This window comes from Schistocerca gregaria, chromosome 10, assembly GCF_023897955.1.
Source record: "Schistocerca gregaria isolate iqSchGreg1 chromosome 10, iqSchGreg1.2, whole genome shotgun sequence".
Classification (NCBI taxonomy): Eukaryota; Metazoa; Arthropoda; class Insecta; order Orthoptera; family Acrididae; genus Schistocerca; species Schistocerca gregaria.
Genome location: NC_064929.1, coordinates 208,625,168 through 208,644,876, shown reverse-complemented (window position 1 = coordinate 208,644,876; position 19,709 = coordinate 208,625,168). Strand labels below are relative to the sequence as shown.

Genomic DNA, 19,709 nt, shown 5'->3' with positions numbered 1-19,709 from the left:
CTCATTTTCTAACCTAATACCCTTATCACCACCTGATTTAATTCGACTACATTTCATTATCCTCGTTTTGCTTTTGTTGACGTCCACCTTTTATCCATCTTTCAAGACAATGTCCATTCCGTTCAACTGTTCTTCCCAGTCTTTTGCTGTCTGACAGGATTACAATGTCATCGACAAACCTCAAGTTTTTCATTTCTTCTCCCTGGATTTTATTTTCCTACTCCAATTTCTTCTTTGGTTTCCTTTAGTGCTTGTTCCATGTACACGTTGAATAATATCGAGGATAGGCTACAACTGCGTCCCATCTCCTTCTTAACCATTGCTTCCGTTTCGTGGACCTCGACTCTTATAACTGCCATCTGGTCTCTCTACAAATTGCAAATAGCCTTTCTCTTCCTATATTTGACCCCTGCCACCTTCAGAAGTTGAAAGAGAGTATTCCAGTCAACATTGTCAAAAACTTTCTCTTAGTTGACAAATGCTGTAAACGTTTGTTTGCTTTTCCTTAACTTTTAAGATGTGTAGCAGGATCGGTATTGCGTGTTCCTACATTTCTACGTAAACGAAACTGATTTTCCGCGAGGTTTGGTTCTACAAGTTTCCCCATTCTTCTGTAAAGGATTCGTTTTAGAATTTTGCAGCCGTGACTTATTAAACTGATAGTTTGGTAATTTTCACACCTGTCAGCATATTCTTTCTTTGGAATTGGGATTATTATATTCTTGTTGAAGTTTGAGGTATTTCGCCTGTTTCATACATCTTCCTCTCCAGGTTAAGAGTTTTGTCATGGCTGGCTCCACCAAGCCTATCAGTAGTTCTAATGGAATGCTGTCTACTCCTGGGCTCTTGTTTCGGCTTAAGTCTTTCAGTGCTTTATCAAATTCTTCACGAAGTATCATATCTCACATCTCATCTTTTTGTCCTTTCCCATTTTCTTAATATTGCTCTCAAGTATATCGCCTTCGTATATATTCCTTCCACCTTTTGGCTTTCCCTTCTTTGCTTAGGATTGTTCGGTATCTATATATCTAGACTGATAGTCAGGTAACAGTCACAGTTGCCAGCACCTCCTTTCTTTCGAACTGGAATTATTACGTTTTTGTTTGAAGCCGGAGGAGATTTCACCTGTTTTGTTGTGGTTGACTCTTCCCAGAGATATCAGTAAATGGTAGCAAGGATTAAATACAGGCAGCGAAAAGTTAGTAACAACTCGTACAGAAACCGGACTGCAGTTATAAGTGTCTGAGGGCACGAAAGTGAAGCAGTGGTTGAAAAGAGCATGCGCTTAGATTCGTGGGCCGAGAGAATGGTTTCTACTCCTAGGAAGAAGATACGATACTCCGAAGCGCCAAAAAAACTGGTATAGGGATGCATATCCAGAAACAGGCAGAATACAGTGTCTGGCACAGTTGTTAGATCGGTTACTGCTGCTAAAATGGCAGGTTATCAAGATTTAAGTGAGTTTGAACGTGGTGTTGTAGTCGCCGGACGAGCGATGGGACACAGCATCTCCGAGGCAGCGAGGAAGTGGAGATTTTCCCGTACGACCGTTTCACGAGTGTACCGTGAATATCAGGAGTCCAGTAAAACATGAAATGTCCGCCGACATCGCTGCGACCGGAAAAAAATCTTGCATGAACGGGACCAACGACGACTGAAGAGAACCGTTCAACGTGACGAAAGTGCAACCCTTCCGCATGTTGCTGCAGATTTCAATGCTGGGCCATCAACAAGTGTCAGGATGCAAACCATTCAACGAAACATCAGCGATATGGCCTTTCGGAGCCGGAAGTCCACTGGTGTACCATCAGTGACCGCACGAGACAAAGATTTACTCCTCGCCTGGGCCCTCTAACACCGACAGTAGACTTTTGATGACTGGAAACATGTTGCCTGGTCGGGCGAGTCTCGTTTCAAATTGTGTCGAGTGGATGGACGTGACGGGTATGGAGACAACCTTATGAATCCATGATCCTTGCATGTCAGCAGGGGACTGTTGAAGCTGGTGAAGGCTCTGTGGTGGTTTGGGGCGTGTACAGTTGGAGTGATGTGGGACCGCTGATACGCCTAGATACAACTCTGACACGTGACACGTTTGTAAGCATCTTGTCTGATCACCTGCATCTATTCATGTCCACTGTGCATTTCGACGGATTTGGGCAATTGCAGCAGGACAATGCGACACTCCACACGTCCAGGAACACCCTTTTAACTTTAAAGACTTCCGCTAGTCACCAGACCCCCCAGACATGAACATCTTTGAGCATATCTGGGATGCCTTGTAACGTGTTCAGAAGAGATCTCAAAGCCCTTGTACTCTTATGGATTGCTCTGCAGGATTCATGGGTCAGTTCCATTCAGACTTTGAGTCCATGCCACGTCGTGGTGCGGAACTTCTGCGTGCTCACGGGGGCCTTGAGCGATATGAGGCAGGTGTCCCGGTTTCTTGGCACTTCAGGGCACTACTCGTGCAAAAACCAGGCTGCAGTTATAAGCGTCGGAGGGTACGAAAGGGAAGCAGTGGTTGAGAAGAGCGTATGCCTAGATTCATAGGGCAAGAGAATGGCTTCTGACAAACTGCCTATTGGCTTTGTCTCGGGTTCTTCGGCTGACGTTCATCTAATGATTTTTCTGATGTTTCGCCAGCACGAATGGCTGGCATTGTCAAAGCTTCACCCTCCATTGCCGGTGGTGAACTGGAGCCGAGCTCGCGGCCGCAGACTATATGTACCTGGCCCGCCATCTTCCGAGGGCTTCTCCGCGGTCATTTCCGCTGCAGTTCTCCTCTTGCTACCTGCGACGGTCGTTCGCTGCAGTACGGGAAGCCAGAATCCGTTTACCTTAAGGCTTTCCTCTTTCTTGTTGAAACACTTGGCGTGTTTTTGTATTTCTACAGCTTCTCTGAACAAGCGCGTGTGATAGTGCTTCTCTACAGCCAGAACTTCCGAATTTTATTACGTGGTCGGTCTCATTCAGTGCTTGCTCTGCCACGGCCGGTTTCTCCACCTGCCCCAACCTGCAATGTCGCTTATGCTCTTTGATCCTGGTGTTAATTGATCCTCCAGTCATTCCGACATAAATTTTTCCGCATGTGCATGGTATACGGTATATTGCCGACATTGCAAGTGGGTCCCTTTTCTCCTTCGCCGATCTAAGACATTCTTTGATCTTCCCTGTCGGTTTGAAAATCGTCTTTACGCCATGTTTGCGCAATATTCGGCCGATTTTGCCCGTCACTCAGGGAATATATGGCAGAAAGGTCGTACCCGACATTTCTTTTTGTGGTTCCTTACTTGGCCGAGTGTTTGGCTCTGTTGCACTTATAATATAATTTGTGGAGTACCCATTGCTCCTCAGAACAGTTTCCAGGTGTTGCATTTCTCGTTTGAGGTGTTGCGGCTCACATATTCGTCCTGCTCTCGTTACGAGCGTACTAATCGTGCCTCGTTTTCTGCCTCGGGTGGTGGTTTGACAGTTTGCGCAGGTATCGGTCCGTGTGTGTTGGTTTTCGATACACGCCCTGTCCCAGGTTTTCGCCGTCCCTTGTGACCAGCACATCTAAAAATGGCAGTTTCTTGTCCTTTTCTACTTCCATGGTAAAAGTTATGTTGGCACGGAGGCTGTTCAAGTGTCTTAGGAATTCACCGAGCTGTTCTTCACCATGGCTCCGCACCACGAACGTATCATCGACGTACCTGCACCACACCTTAGGTTTGCAAGTCGCCGAGTCCAGTGCCTGTGCTTCGAATTGTTCCATGAAGCAGTTGGCCACCACTGGACTGAGAGGACTACCCATGGTGACGCCTTCCAGCTGTTCGTAGAAATCGCCATTTCTCGTGAAATAGCTCGTGGTGAGACATGCATAGCAAAGCTTTTTGATGTCTCGCGGGAAAGTGGAACCGATGTGCTTTAGAGCGTCACTGAGTGGCACTTTCGTAAATAACGAAACAACATCAAAGCTGACCAGGATGTCGTTTGGTGCAAGTTTCCGTTTCTTCAGCTTCTCAGTGAAATGTCCGGAGTCCTTAATGTATGTGTCGGTCTTCCCCAGGTGTGGCTGGAGCAGAGAGGCCAAGTGTTTTGCCAGTTTATACGTCGGTGAGCCAGCGCTAACGATCCGTCTCAGTGGAACGTTGTTGTTATGGATCTTGGGTAACCCATACAGCTGAGGTGGTAGGGCTTCTTCTCGTAGGACGAAGAAAAGGTAGGAGAACCCAGGCACATCTGCTGATTAATTGTTTTTGGGCCGCCCCTGTGCCTGCGCCCTTTGCCAGGGGAGGAATCTGCCCGCCCCCTCAGTGCGGCGCTGGTTGCGAGTCGATGGCGACCCTGCCAGGAGCGGACAGGCGTGACGCGGAAGCTGGGAGCTGGGTGCCCGGCGGACGGCGGCTGGCCTCGCCTCTTCTTGCCTTCCAAGGCCGCGCCGGCCCGGCCTGCACTGCAGACACAACGCCCCGCTGGCCGAGACGCGGACGCGGACGTGGCGGGCGCGCCGTTGCCAGATCACCTCCTGGGCTGCTCCACTCTCCGCCACTCCTACGCTGCACGGCCTTTCTCCACCCACCAGATGCAGCTACAGCCAGTTCTTAAAGCCGCCCGCCTCCGTAGACGTCGACAGAAGCAGAAGCATTCAAGTGTGCCACAGTTTGTTGGGCCACTTGCTGATCATGTTGTATACAGAGTGACCTCATGAAACCTCCATGATTTCTTGTTGTTGTTGTTGTTGTTGTTGTTGTCCCCCCTTTTCCTCCTCCTCCTCCTCGGATTAGGTAATTTCGTCAGTGCGGTCATCAAGACCGAACCATCTCTTCCGTAGTCTTCACGCGCCCTTAGCGCCAGGATTTCACCCGGAACAAGTCCCGCCCATTCACCCCCCTCCACGCCTATCCATAGTGTAAGGCCGTCCCCTAGACAGCCGCCAGTTCCACAGAGTGGAAGCTACAACAAAGTTGTTATCGCCTCTGTCCATCACGTGTTACACTGTGATGAGATTCAGTAACGATAAGAAATTTTTTCTGGATAGTAATATAATATGAATCTGCATTATTAAAGAAATAAAAATATTTATAGAGAACTGAAAGCATCGCCAGCAATAGAAAACAAAAAATAACGTGGGGCAGTAAGGACTAATTCACTTATTATAATATGTTTATTTGAGGGAAACAGCAGAGCAAACATACAATGCGAAAACAATGGTCTTGAATGTGTCATGTCGGTAGTAAAGTCACGGATGCTGTCGAATAAATCTGTTGTCTAAAATGAAATAAGTGAAGGTTGTTTCGTTTATGTAGGCCCTCATAGAAGCTCACGAAAATTAAAAAATATAAGAATGTCATAAAGTAGACATGCCTAATGAAAGCAGTAAGATATTTGCTTGTATGACATATTTCGTTAGTATTTGCATGGGTAATGAGTGAATTTTAACTTGTAAATTCATCCAGTGCCATACCTGCGCATTATAAATGACGTTACAAAGAATTATGGCTGTTTCTGTGTGATTAGTGACCTAATGCTGTTGCAAACGTCTCAGGAAAATAATGTATCGTGAGTCTTTGTCCTGTTTGTTTTTAAACAAAAGATTTATTAATTTCTTAAATGTCATTCAAACCATTTAAAAAAAATAAGAATGTGATTTGTATGTTTGTCACAGAGCAGTTATGGAGGAAATAAATGCTGCGGCGTTTCACGGCTGTAAAACGTCGTTCCTGCCGTGCTAGTTGTTCTTTCACCCCTAAAACTTCTCAGCGAAACTATTCAGTGAATAGCGCGCAAAAACAGCTTCGATCGATCTAGCAAGAACAAAGTAATTTTGATGCCCTCTGGAAGTATAGTGAACAGTGGTGCTTGTTTCACATATATGGTTCAAATGGCTCTGAGCACTATGCGACTTAACTTCTGAGGTCATCAGTCGCCTAGAACTTAGAACGAATTAAACCTAACTAACCTAAGGACATCACACATATCCATGCCCGAGGCAGGATTCGAACCTGCGATCGTAGCGGTCGCTCGGTTCCAGACTGTAGCGCCTAGAACCGCACGGCCACTCCGGCCGTCGTTTCACTTATACTGTCTGAGTTCAGAAACTCAAGTGTCAAGTATACTGTGGTTCTTCTTTGTCCAAGCAAATTACTCTTCGAGGGTGGGTCTTTCCTGTTGTAGCTTTGGGTACTTTTTCTCACATGGAAGTATGTTTCTTCATCGGCTATTCAGCTGAATACTGAGTTCTCGTATTTAAAGAATTCGTTGCTAAATTGTTTTCTCTTATGTTTGCTGTGGAAGTCCCTGGCACAGCTGAGGCCAATTGTGCACGTTTTTTTCTTGTAACGTGTCTTTTAACTACCTGTCAAAATTTAAGACCTAGCAAGATATTAATTTCACATTAACATTCACAGCAAGTGCAGCCGAACGCGGTAAACCACGTGGGTCAACTGAAACGATGCCCAGGCGCCGAACAAAGACCGGGAAAACGGGGGGTGGGTGGGCGGGACTTGTTCCGGGTGAAATCCTGGCGCTAACGATTCCTGTAGTCTTCCCCTCTGTATTGTACCTCTACATTTCCAGTATATTTTGGGTGTCTAGTTTCATCCGTTCTGTCTACAGGTTGATTGTAATTAAATTTTCTCTGCTTGGGCCAGTGTAGACGGAAAACTAGCCGGCCGGAGTGCCCGAGCGGTTCTAGGCGCTTCAATCTAGAACCGCGCGACCGCTACGGTCGCAGGTTCGAATCCTGCCTCGGGCATCGATGTGTGTGATGTCTTTAGGTTAGTTAAGTTTAAGTAGTTCTAAGTTCAAGGGGACTGAAGACCTCAGATGTTAAGTCCCATAGTGCTCAGAACCGTTTTGAACCATTTTTTGTAGCGTTGTTTAACGAAATCAATTTTTCTTCTAATAAATTTAAATCAAATATAGGACGCTGTATATTATTATATTTGTGATAGTGCCTTACATTTAACAGTCTGTGTGAACAAGGTTTATTCCTCTATAGTTCTTTCGGTCTCTACTCTTTCGTTTTTGAATATGGAGAAAATTTTGGCAAATTCCGCTCCGTAGGTACCTTATAATCCGACAAAGCTTAGTAAGACGTGGATGAAAGACCTCCGTATTTCAACAGTCCACCGTTTATTGTCTGTCAGTGTGGTTTTCCTCTTTTTCAGGATTTGCATGCTACATTTAATTAATTCATTTCTCTGGAGTCTTTGTTTCAGTCAGTCGAGCAGCTTTCACAGTATTCCTCCACTAATTTCCAAACGCAATTTTTAAAAAAGTCAGGAGACCTAACTATTTGCAGCACCATGTAAAGTAACTAAAAACGTTTTGAAAAAAATTAATACACTTCTCTGGGGAATCTTCCGTAACCTGTTAAACGTCTGGTTGGTACTCCATCTTAACTCATTTGAGCCCAAGCGTGTGTGCAGTGATGGGCGCTATTGCATCCACATTTCTTCTGCGAAGATCGCCAAGCCACGAACAGGCGAGTCGTACTCAGTGTTTTTCACTTAATCCCTCAGCAAGAAATCCAGGGAGAACGCAGTGGCCACTTGGTTGGTTCACCGCTTCCTTTTTTATTATTTTTTTATTTCGGTTTGTTACGTTAATATTTCTAAGTCGTCATGTCGCGTATATTTCGCACACTCGTAGTATTGGCTTAATTTCACGCGTAAATGTACTAGGTTGGATCGTAACAATTTACTTATCTTGGCAACATACACGGCTAGCTCAAAAACACGCGTGGTATCTTTAAAACTGTAGTAGTTAATGCGCGAGAAATATTGTTGGAGAGAGACACACGATACAATGACCTACGTAGCTGCACTATTATTCTCAATGCTACGTAAATTCTTTGTTAAACATTCACCTTTTATGCTGTTAATTATGATTTGAACAATATTCACGGCAGTGAAGAAAGATATTTTTACCCGTTAGCGATTTATTCATAAGCAAGCCTGAGCCTCGTATTATTATTTATTATCTTTGCGTTTCTGCAAATAAATAATAAATAAATAAATAAATAAATAAATAAATAAATTCTCTTTTCCTGATAGCAAAAGCATTCAAAGTACTGTTTCCTGTCATCTTGTGGATGAAGCCCAATAATCATGTGATTAATTATATTTCACGTAATGGCTGCAAATGTGCCATTACGACAAAAGAATGGCTCATTGCCTATAATTTTTAATTTTAACAATAATTATTTACACTTAATTATATTTACGTTCAGGGAGATGAAGGAAATTAGATTACAAAAAAACTTGCGTCCAATTATCAAAATAGTGCGTTCAGAAGCAAGCTCACACAAAAGCCTGTAATAGGTTCGAGAGCTGCCACCAAAGTGATAATTTTATTCATCCAAGTCTTTGCCCTATAATTATACAGAAATTTCATGACATGATATACATTTAGTCTTCATTATTCTCATTATTTGTTACACAGAAATATATTTGTTATTAATTTTTTTATATTGAAAACAAGTAAAGGGGGAGAGTTTCCGCGTTCCAAAATAATATTTCACCATTGGTAGCACATAGTTTTATTCGCTATTGGCACAGTTCACTTGTGGTTACCGTAACATTTTGTTACGGTTTTCAGACGGCTTCCCAAGAGACGGTACACTCTCCATCGCTGTGAAGACGTTCGGTCCAGGTTGTCAAAAACATGTAACTCCAGTGCGATGGTGCACCATCCTGCTGGAAGATCACATTTGGCAAAAAAGAAAGAAGCTGTAAAACATAAAACTGCTCAAACACGTCGAGATAAACGGTTCCTGTAATTGTTTGCTCGATGAAGGAAACTGATCCAGCTACTCCGTCTTTCATCAGCACGCATCACGCATTCACCTCCTCACTGTCCATGATGTGTTTCCGAAAATTGTTGGGGTTTTCCGAACGTTAGATGCGAACGTTGTGCCGATTAAAATTCTCACTTGTGTAGGAAGTTGCTCCGTCAGGCAAACCAACGTTTCCTAGATAGTTGATTTTTCCGATCGAGCGTAACGTCTTAACGGCAAAGTCGTGGCAAAGCTGTACTTCGCTTCGCCTCAGTGCTTATACTATTTTCACTTTGTAAACGCATAAGCGATGTCATTCATGCAGCACCTTGTGATCTGTTGAGCGACGTATGTTTAGCGCACGCGATGTTGGGCGAACTGACTGTGATGGGCTACTTTGGAAGGTCTCTCTGATGTGCTGTACTATTTCATCAGGTGTGTGTTTTCTGTCAGAACCTGTCTGTCTGTTTACGCTCCCCGTGTATAGGAGCTCGTCACACCAAAACTTTCTTAATCCCTCTGAAATCCACATCGTAAATATCTTTGGACAGCAATGGAGGTGATTTCATTTCTGCATACCGCACCACGTCCTGGGCTGTTTCTTGAGGTACAGTCATTTCCAGTACTTACTTACGACCTGAAACAAAAGTAATCGCACAGAAAACAATTTTACGAAACTTTTTGAGTTGCTTTATGACGCCCCAACCTGCAGGTATCTATGTCTCATAGTTTGTTTTCTTGTAATTGCACCACAAAGTCCCGGAATTTTCCCATGCACACACTGTATTTTCAGACTGAATTTTCACTCTGCAGCGAAGGTGCGCTGATTTGAAACTTCCGGGGAAGATTAAAACTGTGTGCCTGACGGAGACTCGAACTCGGGACCTTTCTTTGCCTTTTGCAGGAAAGTGTTCTACCGACGGAGCTATTCGAAGATGACTCACGACCCACCCTCACACCCGCAGTTCCGGTAGCAAATGTTCTCCTATCTTCCAGATTGCAACCAAGTTCTCCCGCATATCTTGCAGGACGAGGACCCCCGCAAGGGAGGATATTGCGGAGAACTAGGGAAGTCTGAAAGGTAATCGAAGAGAGAGTGGCGGAAGTATAGCTGAGAGGGCACGTCGTGAGTCGTGATTGGGTAACACAGTCGGCAGAACACTCGCACGCGAAAGGCTCAAGTCCCAGGTTCGAGTCCTAGTCTGGCACACAGTTTCAGACCACCAGGGGGTGTCATCTAGTATACGAATCGCCTCGCGGATGATGACGTTACCTACAATGGTTCAACAACTTAGAGTAGTAGAGGAACTTAGCATTCAATGCTCTCATAAGGAACCCATGTTCGGAAAGGCACCGCATGAATGTAAAATACGTTTGAAGATCGCGTCATTTTGAAATCCCCCGCTTCACGGCACGGAACGTAATGGCGGGACTGCACAACGCGTGTATCGAGAACGCCTCAGTCCGTCACATACCATTTTCCTCCGACTACAACGGCGGCTGCGAAAGCTAGTACGTCCGCAGCTGTGACACTCCATGGACGTGCACCAGGGATTGTGGACCGTGTACATGAAAACTTGCGTCGCAGATACGCGTTGTGCAACGAACGGCAGAGTGGCCGCATGGAACATTTCTGTATAGAGCACACAGGTCAGAGGTCACTGACTCCGCTGCATGTGTGCCGTGAAGCTGCAGCTTTTCAAATTCAGTTCATTTTACGTCCAAACAGCACGTTTCTGGACGTGGGTTCCTTACCAAAAGTTTATGTACTAAGTCCTTTTTACAACGTTTACAAGTAAGTTGTTCAGTCAGGTCTGGGTATGAATTGGAAGTGATTCAAACACTGTCACTGTGTTTTAAATGTTCTCAGTCGTAAAAGTGTGCGCTCCAGAAAGCACAAGAATGAACGAGGATGGTTTGACAACTGTTAATAGGTAACATAAGAGCTTGTTTCGTGAACAACTCACCTTACTTCTCGACCTAGTCTCCTTTGTCGAATATACACTTGCTCCAGCGATCCTCCAGCTTCACCATTCCATACGTCCTGCCAGTCTCAAAAATACACGTTGACTGACCTCATTTGATGAAAATCTCCTCCCAGCAAACCAAAGTTTGAAGTTAGAGGAGGAAGTCACTTGGGGGGCGAAGTCTAGCGAATAGGGTGGATAAGGAACGAATTAAGAACCCAATTCGTGCGCTTTCGCCATTGTTGCTGATGACGTGTGAGATGTTGCATTACCCTGCTGAAAGAGCACCTTTTTGCTAACTTTGGTTTTTTTTTGGGGGGGGGGGGGCAACGCAAAGTTTCAAACGATCCAACAACGAAGCATATTAGTGTCTACTTATGGTTCTGCTTTCTTCCAAGTAACCTGAGGATTATTCCTTGGGATATACAGGGTGTTACAAAAAGGTACGGCCAAACTTCCAGGAAACATTCCTCAAACACAAAGAAAGAAAATATGTTAAGTGGACATATGTCCGGAAACGCTTACTTTCCATGTTAGAGCTCATTTTATTACTTCTCTTCAAATCACATTAATCATGGAATGGAAACACACAGCAACAGATCGTACCAGCGTGACTTCAAACACTTTGTTACAGGAAATGTTCAAAATGTCCTCCGTGAGCGAGGATACATGCATCCACCCTCCGTCGCATGGAATGCCTGATGCGCTGATGCAGCCTTGGAGAATGGCGCATTGTATCACAGCCGTCCACAATACGAACACGAAGAGTCTCTACATTTGGTACCGGGGTTGCGTAGACAAGAGCTTTCAAATGCCCCCATAAGTGAAAGTCAAGAGGGTTTAGGTCAGGAGAGCGTGGAGGCCACGGAATTGGTCCGCCTCTACCAGTCCATCCGTCACCGAATCTGTTGTTGAGAAGCGTACGAACACTTCGACTGAAATGTGCAGGAGCTCCATCGTGCATGAACCACATGTTGTGTCGTACTTGTAAAGGCACATGTTCTAGCAGCACAGGTAGAGTATCCCGTATGAAATCATTGGGCGTAGGTGGAAGAACATGGGGTCCAATCAAGAGATCACCAACAATGCCTGCCTGAACGTTCACAGAAAATCTGTGTTGATGACGTGATTGCACAATTGCGTTCGGATTCTCGTCAGCCCACACATGTTGATTGTGAAAATTTACAATTTGATCATCAGAATCGAGGAAGTACAGTACATGCTGACGAAACTAAAATGAGTTCTAACATGGAAATTAAGCGTTTCCGGACACATGTCCACATAACATCTTTTCTTTATTTGTGTGTGAGGAATGTTTCCTGAAAGTTTGGCAGTACCTTTTTGTAACATCCTGTATATAAAATATTTTTGATGTGTAAAGTGTACAAGAAGTTGTGTGTGATGTTAAGTGTGTGTGTGTGTGATTCTACATAAATGGACCATTATAAAACTTAAAAGTCGACAAAATGAAGCAGACTCACACCCACACTGACAACATCAAAAGAAATGGCTTAATACACACAAAAAACACACTTTAAAGTGGGAATTATTTCTCGAAACGCGTCGTGCGAATAGTAAAATAAAGAAAAATCCCGACTGGTAGCAGAAGATTTAATTATTTATGAATAAATCTATAGCTTTGAAATTAATAAATAAAATATGCACAGTAAATGTTTCACTTCCGTTTCGCTGGCTCTTATTCTGATCTCAAAGACGTATTAACGTCAGAAACTAAGTGAGACGTCAAAGGAAGGTGTCATGGATGAAGGTGAGGGGGGGGGGGGGGGGGCAGAGCTTGAAATAATCATCGCACTGGATGGCAAAATGCGTGGAGCTGGCCGTGTCCACGTATGAGGCATTTCGAGGCTGAGTAACTCCTCTGGATTCGGCAGCGAAGGTTCTGTGAAACTGGTTTGCTGCACGAGACGCAGAAAGCTCCTCGGCAGCGCACCTGCGGCCGCTGCCGGGCTTCCAGGACTGCGCTCAGCGGCTCGCACAGTAGTGGGGTCGGCCGTGGCGATGCGTGCCGCGCGGCCCTGCGGCTGCCCACGCGCTGGCACGCGGCACGCACTGCGTGGCCGTGGCCGGCGGGGCTTCTGCAGGCTGCGCACGCACGGCCGGCACACCTGCTGCCGCCCCGACGCCTGCGGAACGAGGCTGCCGCACCTCGCTGTGCCTTGCTGGGCTCCTCATTCTACTCTACGCCCCACTGGTCGTGAGGTTCTGTGGCACCCCACAGTTAAGTCAGTACGGCTCAGTCATATTGTAAGATGTCGTGGTCTTCTGACCTTCATTGTTTACATATTCCACCCACACAATCATATTGCGCACATCTAGACGCTTCATTCGAATCCAAACTCGATAAGATAAAGTCAGTGTTGTATGAATTCATATAAACGATGCGCACCGTGGTTGAAATACTCGAGGCTGGCGTACACACATACATTTCAGACACGACGGCCACAGAACCTTTTAGTTCGGGAGAGAAACTGCACTACGGGACGCCGGTCCCTTCAGAGGACGACCCGGCCCATGTCGGTCGGTGACCGCCCGTGTAGCGGACAGATTGGGCCCGAGTGAAAAGGGGGAATGGCCCCGTGTTCGGCTTAAAAGCAAATTCCGCTACATTGTGTGGGAGCGGCCAGCATTCTTTACACATTTCAGAGATTTTCACAGGGAGACAGTAAACGCGAAACGCCAATGCTACAGGTTTCCGCTTTGGTCGCCTTAAACGAAACGTCATTCTCCCGTTTTAGAAGAGCAATGCTGATTGGCACACGATATTTCTGACGCCTTGAGCTGAAGGAATAATGGAAGAGACCGAAAAACATACCCCTTCATGTCTGGCGTGGAGAGGCGCCATTCCATAGTCGCTCTTGGAGTGAGGAACAAGTCTCTCCTCAGTACTTCACTGGGAGAGCACCTCTGTCGAGAGCGAATCAAAGGGCGACTCTATATTGACTCCTTGCTATTAAGCGTTGTTCACTGTCTTGGCCGACACACTTATTGTGCGGTGTGAACGAACAGAGTTATAGTTGAACGCCTGCGAGCGAATTTTGAGTGGCATCGCAGTGGACTGATTATCTGACCGGTGTACCACGCCAATAGTTAGACTAGGGGCGAATAGGAATCCTTGACTTCATCAAGGCATAGGGAGAGTTTGATTGGCGAAGGTCAATCCAGATAGAACGAGAGTTATCTTATTTGTCAGCAGCGAGCGGCGCAGACAGCAGTCATCGCAGCTTACGGTATTGTGAGCTACAGCTATTGCGAGGCCCATATTTCCGCCACAACAGTACACTTCAGTGCATTTCTCTCGCGACAGCCTCGACCTTACCTAGCAACATTCTAAAGGATAATTATTCAAGTTGAGTAGGTGCGCCTCTCAGCCATTCTACCAAGTCAATAACAATCTTAAACTTTGTATAGAAATTTCACTGGCGAATCCTATCCTTGAGAGGTAACTTCACATTCTGGAAAAAACCAGGATATAACTTGTTCAATTCATAACTAAAAGTGCCATTGTGATTGCTCAGAATTTTAGCAAAATAAATAACTTTCGTTAGTTTCATGTTTTTCTTACACTAACTAGCACTACTCCAGTACCCAAGTATCCCACTAGTTACCTAAGAAATTTTGTGAATTTTTGTGTCATTCCCTTACAGCTGACGACTGCAGAAGACATTTATTGCTGGAAGTTTTTCAGGCATTTCTCTATAGAACGTTAGGAGCGTCTGTCTGACTTCTGTAGTAGTGTGGGGGTGGAAATTGCATCTTGCAGGAGCCACAGGGTAAAGGGTACATCTCAGATTAATCCGTTGCGCAGAATAACAGATCAGCCCCACACCTCCGAATACGTCCCTCGCATTAGGTTCGTCGCCATTATCTTCTCCACCAACATCACCATTGCAACACGCACGGTTTTGCCCCCGCCCTGGGTACGCCCCCATTACGATGGCGCGATTTACACTGAACCGCCGAAGAAAGTGGTACACCTGTCTAATATCGTATAGGGACCCCGCAACACAACGTGGCATTGACTAATGCCTGAAGCGCTGGAGGGAATTGAAACTATGAATCTGCAAGGCTGTCCATAAATCCGCAAAAGTACGAGGAGGTGGAGATCTCTTCTCTACAGCACGTTACAAGGCATCGCGAATATGCTCAATAGCATTCATGTCTGGGGAGTTTGGTGGTCAGCGGAAGGGTTTGAACTGAGAAGAGTGTTCCTGGAACCACTCTGTAGCTATTCTGGACGTGTGGGGTGTCGCACTGTCCTGCTGGAATTGCCCAAGTCTGTCGGAATGCGCAATGGACATGAATGGATGTAGGTGATCAGACACAACCTTTACGTACGTGTCACCAGTCAGAGTCGTATCTCGACGTATCATGGGTCCCATATCACTCCATTTTCCCACGCCCCACACCATTAAAGGGGCTTATAGTGCTAAAACGATGAAAAATAATATTACGACGATGTCAAACCTTATTTTCATGGTATAAAGAAGAATTGACGTTATTAAAAATGTAATTATAATTTTATTGTTTTAATTTTTGTGCCCAGTGAATCAAAGACTTTCTAGAGCACAGAACAAACTAGCATTGTTTGTACTACGAAACTATATATGATTGTTAAGTGAGAACTGATTCTACGTAAGACATTTAGTCTGGTCGGATTTTGTTCTCGTACTGGTCGGTAGAGAAAGAAACCTTTCTTAATCGATGTACGTAATGTGAATGTATAAAGGCTATAAAAAGGGGAGAGAGAGAGAGAGAGAGAGAGAGAGATAATCCTTGCGGACAATCACCATATTGTATAAAAAAGGTAAATACAAGTTATTCGAAACAAACATCTCTAAAGTGTAACGTCTTGTGATTTCTAAAGACTGAAAATTGCGGTGTTTAATGTAAACCTGTCCTGAATAACAGCGAAGAACATTTATGTCATCATATATTTTCTTCGTTTGATCATGGTTATGATTCGCATGTTACTTTCTGTAGCGCGACGTGTTAGGAATATTTTCATTATACGCGCAAAAGTCCATACATCTTTAATGGAACCTGCATCTTTTGGAAACGATAACTCTTAATCAGTACAATTACGCGAATACCGTCTAATTCGCTACCGTGATCACAAAATTGTCTCCTGGACTTGATTTTTGTAAATGTGTAGACTTGAAAGCGAACAGCATTGCATGCTCCACCACCCTGAACAGTCCCCTGCTACCATGCACGGTCCATGTATTCATGAGGTTGTCTCCATAACGGTACACGTCCATCCGCTCGATGGAATTCGAAACAAGACACGTCCGACCAGGCAATATGCATCCAGTCGTCATCAACAGTCCAATGTCGGTGTTGACGGGCCCACGCGAGGCGTAAATCTTTGTGCCGTGCGGTCATCGATGGTGCACGAGTGGACCTTTGGCTCCGATAGCCCATATCGATGATGATTTGTTGAATGGTTCGCACGCTGACACTTGTTGATGGCCGAGCTCTGAAATCTGCAGCAGTCTGCGGAAGGTTTGCCCTTCTGTCACGTTGAACTATTCTCTTCAGTCATTGTAGGCCCCAGTACACTCGTGAAATGGTCGTACGGAACAGTCACCACTTCCTCGATACCTCAGAGACACTGTGTCCCATGGCTCATGCGCCAACTGTAACTTTTGTATCCCTCCTGGAAGGTGGCGCATGGGTCTGCTCCTGAAAAGCGAGGGTAGGCCGAATGTAGGAAGCTAGGAGGAGGAGGAGGTGAGGTAGAAAACTTGGTACTGGAAATAAAAATGGTTTTACTATGTACTTAACATTGGCTGAGATGAGCACGTAATTGCGAAGCTGTACATAAAGTTACAAAGTTAAAAGTAGTTGCTTGGTCGTCTGCTCGGCATCAAATGGCTAGAATCAGGAGCGGCGCTCGTAGAGCTGCACAGCGCCGGCTAGGGGGCGCTGTCGTCGGCTGAAACGTCCCCTTAGAAAATTAATTGAATTACTGTGCTGATAAACCTCTACGTCATTTGATTTTCAAACAGCCGAACAGAACTGAACGTACTCAGACATTTCGCTCTTTACTTATTCTGATCAACACTAAACTGAGACAATATTTTTTAGCGCAACTCAATCTGACTTTCAATAATGCCTACAAAAGAAGGGCTCTGACTAACATTAACCTATACTTTTCACGAATCACTTACCTCACAAAAATCTTCGTTACTCGAACTACTGCAATACAGCGAGCACCACTACTGCCAGCTACATACACTCCTGGAAATTGAAATAAGAACACCGTGAATTCATTGTCCCAGGAAGGGGAAACTTTATTGACACATTCCTGGGGTCAGATACAGCACATAATCACACTGACAGAACCACAGGCACAGAGACACAGGCAACAGAGCATGTACAATGTCGGCACTAGTACAGTGTATATCCACCTTTTGCAGCAATGCAGGCTGCTATTCTCCCATGGAGACGATCGTAGAGATGCTGGATGTAGTCCTGTGGAACGGCTTGCCATGCCATTTGCACCTGGCGCCTCAGTTGGACGTGCAGACCGCGTGAGACGACGCTTCATCCAGTCCCAAACATGCTCAATGGGGGACAGATCCGGAGATCTTGCTGGCCAGGGTAGTTGACTTACACCTTGTAGAGCACGTTGGGTGGCACGGGATACATGCGGACGTGCATTGTCCTGTTGGAACAGCAAGTTCCCTTTCCGGTCTAGGAATGGTAGAACGATGGGTTCGATGACGGTTTGGATGTACCGTGCTCTATTCAGTGTCCCCTCGACGATCACCAGAGGTGTACGGCCAGTCTAGGAGATCGCTCCCCACACCATGATGCCGGGTGTTGGCCCTGTGTGCCTCGGTCGTATGCAGTCCTGATTGTGGCGCTCACCTGCACGGCGCCAAACACGCATACGACCATCATTGGCACCAAGGCAGAAGCGACTCTCATCGCTGAAGATGACACGTCTCCATTCGTCCCTCCATTCACGCCTGTCGCGACACCACTGCAGGCGGGCTGCACGATGTTGGGGCGTGAGCGGAAGACGGCCTAACGGTGTGCGGGACCGTAGCCCAGCTTCATGGAGACGGTTGCGAATGGTCCTCACCGATTCCCCAGGAGCAACAGTGTCCCTAATTTGCTGGAAAGTGGCGGTGCGGTCCCCTACGGCACTGCGTAGGATCCTACGGTCTTGGCGTGCATCCGTGCGTCGCTGCGGTCCGGTCCCAGGTCGACGGGCACGTGCACCTTCCGCCGACCACTGGCGACAACATCGATGTACTGTGGAGACCTCACGCCCCACGTGTTGAGCAATTCGGCGGTACGTCCACCCGGCCTCCCGCATGCCCACTATACGCCCTCGCTCAAAGTCCGTCAACTGCACATACGGTTCACGTCCACGCTGTCACGGCATGCTACCAGTGTTAATGACTGCGATGGAGCTCCGTATGCCACGGCAAACTGGCTGACACTGACGGCGGCGGTGCACAAATGCTGCGCAGCTAGCGCCAGTAGACTGCCAACACCGCGGTTCCTGGTGTGTCCGCTGTGCCGTGCGTGTGATCATTGCTTGTACAGCCCTCTCGCAGTGTCCGGAGCAAGTATTGTGGGTCTGACACACCGGTGTCAATGTGTTCTTTTTTCCATTTCCAGGAGTGTAAAAGATTCTAACTACTGATAGGCATAGTTAGCAAATGAAAGATTTTGATAGAGAACAAACAATGTATTTACATTAATAGTGTGCAAAAGTCATTACATATATATCAGTTCATGATATCCAGTATTACAAATTTACTGTTTTTGGCGGACACACGTCCAGATCGTCCGCTCTTAAAATTCTGCCATCTCTCTCCCCACATCCACCACTGCTGGCGGCTCACCTCTAACTGCTCAACGCTATGCGTTGTTCACATCCAATTGCCCAACACAATGGCGAATATTCCAACAATGCTAACAAGCCACAGACTGCACACAGCACAATCAGTGATTTTCATACAGAGCGCTACGTGGCGTTACCAACATAAAAACCTAAACAGCCTAATTACACGGTGTCGGTGTCGTAGTACCAACGTAAGACCTTGCACCTACGCCGTGGCATCGTAGCTATCGGTACCACAATAACACCACGTTCAGACTCACTTAAATCTTGATAACCTGGCGTTGCAGCAACAGTAACCGATCTAACAATTGCGTCACACTCTTGTTGTCTTCCATAGCAGCTGCCGACCGCGGCGCCATATTCTGCTTGTTTATATATCTCTGTATTTGAATACTAATGCCTATAGCAGTTTCTTTGGTGCTTCGGTGTAGTTACTGCACTCGCTTTCTTTTATAAAATCGCGTTGTCAACTGATCAATTTTGTCAATGTTGGTATGAAGTCGCTTCAGTGTACTGAAGATCTGATAAACTAGTAATGTCCCCTTTTTGCTCACATAAGAAGCCGTGGGCGCGTGATTGAGCTCGTGGGTACCCATGCCTCGCCGTCTGGGGCACACTTTTGCCACCGTCAGAGGAACGGCGTATGCATTTTGGTGATTATCTCAAATCGTCAGCTCAGTTTGTGTTCTGTTGTTTCAGGTGACGTGACGACGACAGCAGGATGTTTCCAGCGACGGCCGCGGCGGTAGCGGCGGCGCTGCTGTGCCTGGTGGCAGCTCCTGTGTCGGGGCTCGAGGGACCCAACGTCTGCGTGCGACAAGAGACGTGAGTACTAGAGATGGGCAAACTAGTTCACTGCACTGCTGATCGTTCTTTTTCGGGAACCGTTCATTTTTACTCGTTCACCGTTCATTTCTGCTTGGTATATGGTTCTTGTGAAAAACTGAAAACTAGTAGTGTAGGTGACTGAAGGATGGAGGGCACCAAGAGGGGGCACTTGACGCCCCCCTGGAGTATAGAGTTTTTATTCATTACAGAATTCTTACACACTTGTAGGAGTAATTTCTGTGATTCTGCAGAACCAGTATCAGCTGCA

At 46.0% G+C, this 19,709-nt stretch overlaps 1 protein-coding gene across 2 annotated transcripts in view; it reads left to right on the top strand.

Annotated features, from left to right (window-relative positions):
- Nucleotides 1–19,709, top strand: part of LOC126293266 (protein draper) — a 356,553-nt gene that overhangs the window by 193,297 nt on the left and 143,547 nt on the right. For both annotated transcript variants that reach the window (XM_049986389.1, XM_049986388.1), the window contains exon 2: nucleotides 19,313–19,438. In XM_049986389.1, coding sequence (XP_049842346.1) covers nucleotides 19,335–19,438 — 104 coding nt within the window. In that variant the 5' untranslated portion in view covers nucleotides 19,313–19,334. The remainder of the gene's footprint in view (nucleotides 1–19,312; nucleotides 19,439–19,709) is intronic.